General features: G+C 39.5%; 1 protein-coding gene across 1 annotated transcript in view; it reads right to left on the reverse strand.

Annotated features, from left to right (window-relative positions):
• LOC101845214 overlaps positions 1-3859 on the reverse strand; it is a gene marked incomplete at its 5' end in the record, with an annotated part of 33865 nt that overhangs the window by 17528 nt on the left and 12478 nt on the right. The window contains 2 exon segments of the mRNA XM_005113079.3: positions 1090-1136; positions 3508-3639. Coding sequence (XP_005113136.2) covers positions 1090-1136; positions 3508-3639 — 179 coding nt within the window.

Genomic DNA, 3859 nt, shown 5'->3' on the forward strand with positions numbered 1-3859 from the left:
CCCCCCCCCGAAAGATAGTACTTTGATATTTTTACACATTGCACCTTAAACAAAGGTCCTTCATGAAGTGTACCCAAAAGAGTGCCATGGTATTTAGTTTAATTTGACGACTTTGGTGAGGTGGTTTTAATTTTTTCTTCTTCAGTGCTTTGAAGCAACCTTAGTAGTTTTAAAACGAAAGCTAAACACATTAATCAGATGAGATCATTTTAATTATGTAGCTTGGCAAAAGCAATCTGCAGTGGAAATTCGCGTCCGTAGAGCTAAAATACCAACATTCCTTTTTCAAATCTACGGACAGTGCATCACACCAGATCTCAGTCCAACTGAACAGTAGTGGAACAATTGAGATAGCATCGTAAGTGCCAGGCCAAATTAGCCCCAAACCCCAATTGCTAAGTTAGTTTTTACCAAGCCTTGATTCAAGAGTGGAGTAACATTCTTCAACAGTCAGTCGCATGTCTTAGTCTTTCACTGCGTTGGCGATGCTAAGCCGGAGATTGTCACAATCGTTATTGATGTTGTCACTCTTCGTTTTGGTCCCCCGCCCCCCCGTCTCTCTCTCTCTCTCTCTCTCTCTCTTTCGGCTTCTACAAGTTCAGAAAAGGAAATAAATAGTGATCACTTTCCTTTTTACATCACATTGTGTTGCACAATGATGGTATAGTCTTGTATGAATGCTTCGAACAGAATTGATCTGTATCAATCAAGACATTTTTTTTTGAATTCCTTAAAATAGATTTTGAAGTTACAAATTTTAAAAGGTATGTAGGGTCCATATTTGGAGTTTGAAGTGTAGCAGTTTGGCCCTCCGCTGTTCCACGTAAAAGAATTGAGTTCGGTTCCCGTGTGGTGTGTGGGCAATAATTTTTTTTTCGAATATCTCGGCCTTTCTGTAGAGATGTTGCGTCCCTCCCTGGTAGGGTCAAAGCATACTTTCTTTATATTCTGAAATGGGTCGATGGTGTCAAAGAAATGCTCAAAATAAAAAATAGAAAGAAAAAATGCCAACATTTGATAGGGGTAAAAGCAGTAGTGATAGTAGAACTGCTATCATAGTTTTTATATTTGCAAAGGCGGGGAGCTTACCTGTATCAAAAGCACAGGATACAAGGCAGCAGGCATTTGTCTGTTATCTGTGGACAAACCATCATCATCATCATCCTCATCATCATCAGCATCCTCAACATCATCATCAACATCATCATCATCATCATCATCGTCATCATCATCATCATCACAGAATAGCCACATGAAATGAGAGACTATGAAGATGAGAACGTTGTATCAAACAAAATCTAAGTTAAGGAATTTTGTAGTGGTGATTACTCGTCGATTTACCTCCTGCTCTTCCACCGCCCCCGACCTACTCCACTTCCTCCTTTCCCCCTCCCCTTCCTCCTCCTTCTCCTCCTGCCTTTTTGTATTATTACTTTCATTAGCACTTAGAACACTTAAAAAAGACACAACAAACTAAAAAAGACGAAGTGTAACAACAACTTTGCGGTAATAACAACGACAACAACGACAACAGCAATACCACCAACAACAACACTAACAACTAGAGAAGTAGCAGAAGCAGCAAAAAAAAAAAAACATCTAGAAAAAAACAACAACAAAATAATATATACAAACAGTAACGATACTACCAACGAGATCGTTACAAGTCACACAATCATGAAAATCTTCAAAGAGAACAATAACAGTTAGAAGAACAAACATAAACAAACAAAATTACACACTGAAACAGCCAGCACCACCAAAACCACCAGCACCACTGAAACAACAGCAGCAACAACAGCAGCAGCAACAACAGCAGCAGCAACAACAGCACCACCAGCAAGAACAACATCAACAACGACATCAACATCATTAACATCATCACAAACAGAGACAACGCCCACAGTGGCAATCATCGGGGACCCAGCGACACAGCTTGAATGTTCAGTCACAACTTTATCAACATTGCATTTGACTTTTCATCACCCTTGCCCAACCAGATAACATAAAAGCATCTTTACTGAGATAAAACCACCATGTGGTGAGAGAATAGCTTTGGACAACCTCTATGTCTCTTCATCAGAAATTGTTTAAGCCGGTGGACAAGCTACAGAGCCCCCACCCCCTTTCAATTTATATCTGAAGTTGGTCTTCAAGTACTGGCTGATCAGAAAAAATTTCGTCCCAAAGAATGTCGACAAAACCATTATGAATAAAGGTGCAAACACCAAAGGTCCCCGAAACTTGGACGATCCATACGGATTTATAATGTATCAATATTAATAACAGTAGAATGTGACTTCCACAAACAAAGTTACAAGATATTTTCCTGATCCCCAATTCCGAGTAAAGCACATTCTGACACGCTGAGTGAAATTGACCATCATGCGTTGACACTACAAAAGAGAAATCTCTGTTGTGCCCTCCGTGATGGTTTCCCTCAAGTCTTGGATACTTCCGAAGGTTTTCCCCACACAGTTTGTCCTTCAAACACCCCCAACAGTGAAAGTCCAGTGGAATCGGGTCCGGATTGTTTAGGGGTCCAGTTGAGCTCAGTCGGACTGACTGTCTTGTTTTTGACCCATCCCAGAACAGCTCTGGCGTCATAAGGAGCAGCCCTATCTTGCTGGAAGTGCTGGTTCTTTCTCTCTTCTTCCTCAACAAATTAAAGTCCAAATACCCTAGAAAATTTTGTTAAAATGACAAGGTGTCGATCAGACTTCATCGTATGACGGACGACCTTAACCATTTCAAAGGTGCATTGTTTTTAACAGGCTGTCCACTGTCAACCGTGTGTTACTCAGCAATTAGAATTCAAATCTTATTTTCTATGAACTAAAACCTTTCAAAACTTGCAGCTCATTAAAAAATGGACCTTTCGCTTGGAAGATTATGTTTGTTAGATATCTATAACGTCTTTCCGATGAACAGGTCGATTTGGAAGATTTTGTTTGCTGATACATCTAAACTGAAAAAGCAGGCCGTACAGGGGCTGACTGATTTATCATCTTTCCTTTGTGCAACAGCAATTAATTCTTTTTTGGAAAACATTTCCCGGATGCTTTAGCTTTCGGTCAATTTTGATGTCAACTGAGTCATAAACAAGAAAGCGGATGCTTTAGCTTTCGGTCAATTTTGATGTCAACTGAGTCATAAACAAGAAAGTTATCGACATTTCTTTGAACGAACTTTTTTCTGGTCAGCTGGCATAAGGGTATACAAAGGAAACAACTGACTGATGTCCTATCTATTGCACAAGCCACATATTAAACAACCCCTCAAAATGTATATCTGTATTGAAGTTGGCTTCAAAGTATAAGGGTATACAAAAAGGAACAACTGAATGATGCACGACCTATTGTGCAAGCTACATTAAAAAAAAAAATTCCGCCTAATTTATATTCAAAGTTGGCCTCCAAGTATAACGGTATACAAATTTTAATAGTTACAACTTGCTGATTCATATGAAGTTACCTCTAAGTGTAAAGGTATAAAAAAACAACTTACTGAAGTCCACCTTATTGATACAGCGATTATTGTCGACGTCTCTTGGATAATTGGCATCCGCCAACGCGGTAGAAAATCCGTAGTCTGAGGTCCATCTGTATCTCCACTCGGGGACACTGATACACCCGTCATCTAGAGGACATTACATTGTCAACTTCGGGGACTGCACTTACATCTGTTTATGTGTATGTGAGTGTGTATGTGTGTTTCAGTTTATGTGCGTGTGCATGTGTGTGTGTGCGTGTGCGTGTGTATGTATGTATGTATGTATGTATGTATGTATGTATGTATGTATGTATGAATGTATGTATGTATGTATGAATGTATGTATGTATGTATGCATGCATGCATG

The sequence above is a fragment of the Aplysia californica genome, unplaced genomic scaffold (assembly GCF_000002075.1).
Source record: "Aplysia californica isolate F4 #8 unplaced genomic scaffold, AplCal3.0 scaffold01599, whole genome shotgun sequence".
In the NCBI taxonomy this organism is placed as follows: Eukaryota; Metazoa; Mollusca; class Gastropoda; order Aplysiida; family Aplysiidae; genus Aplysia; species Aplysia californica.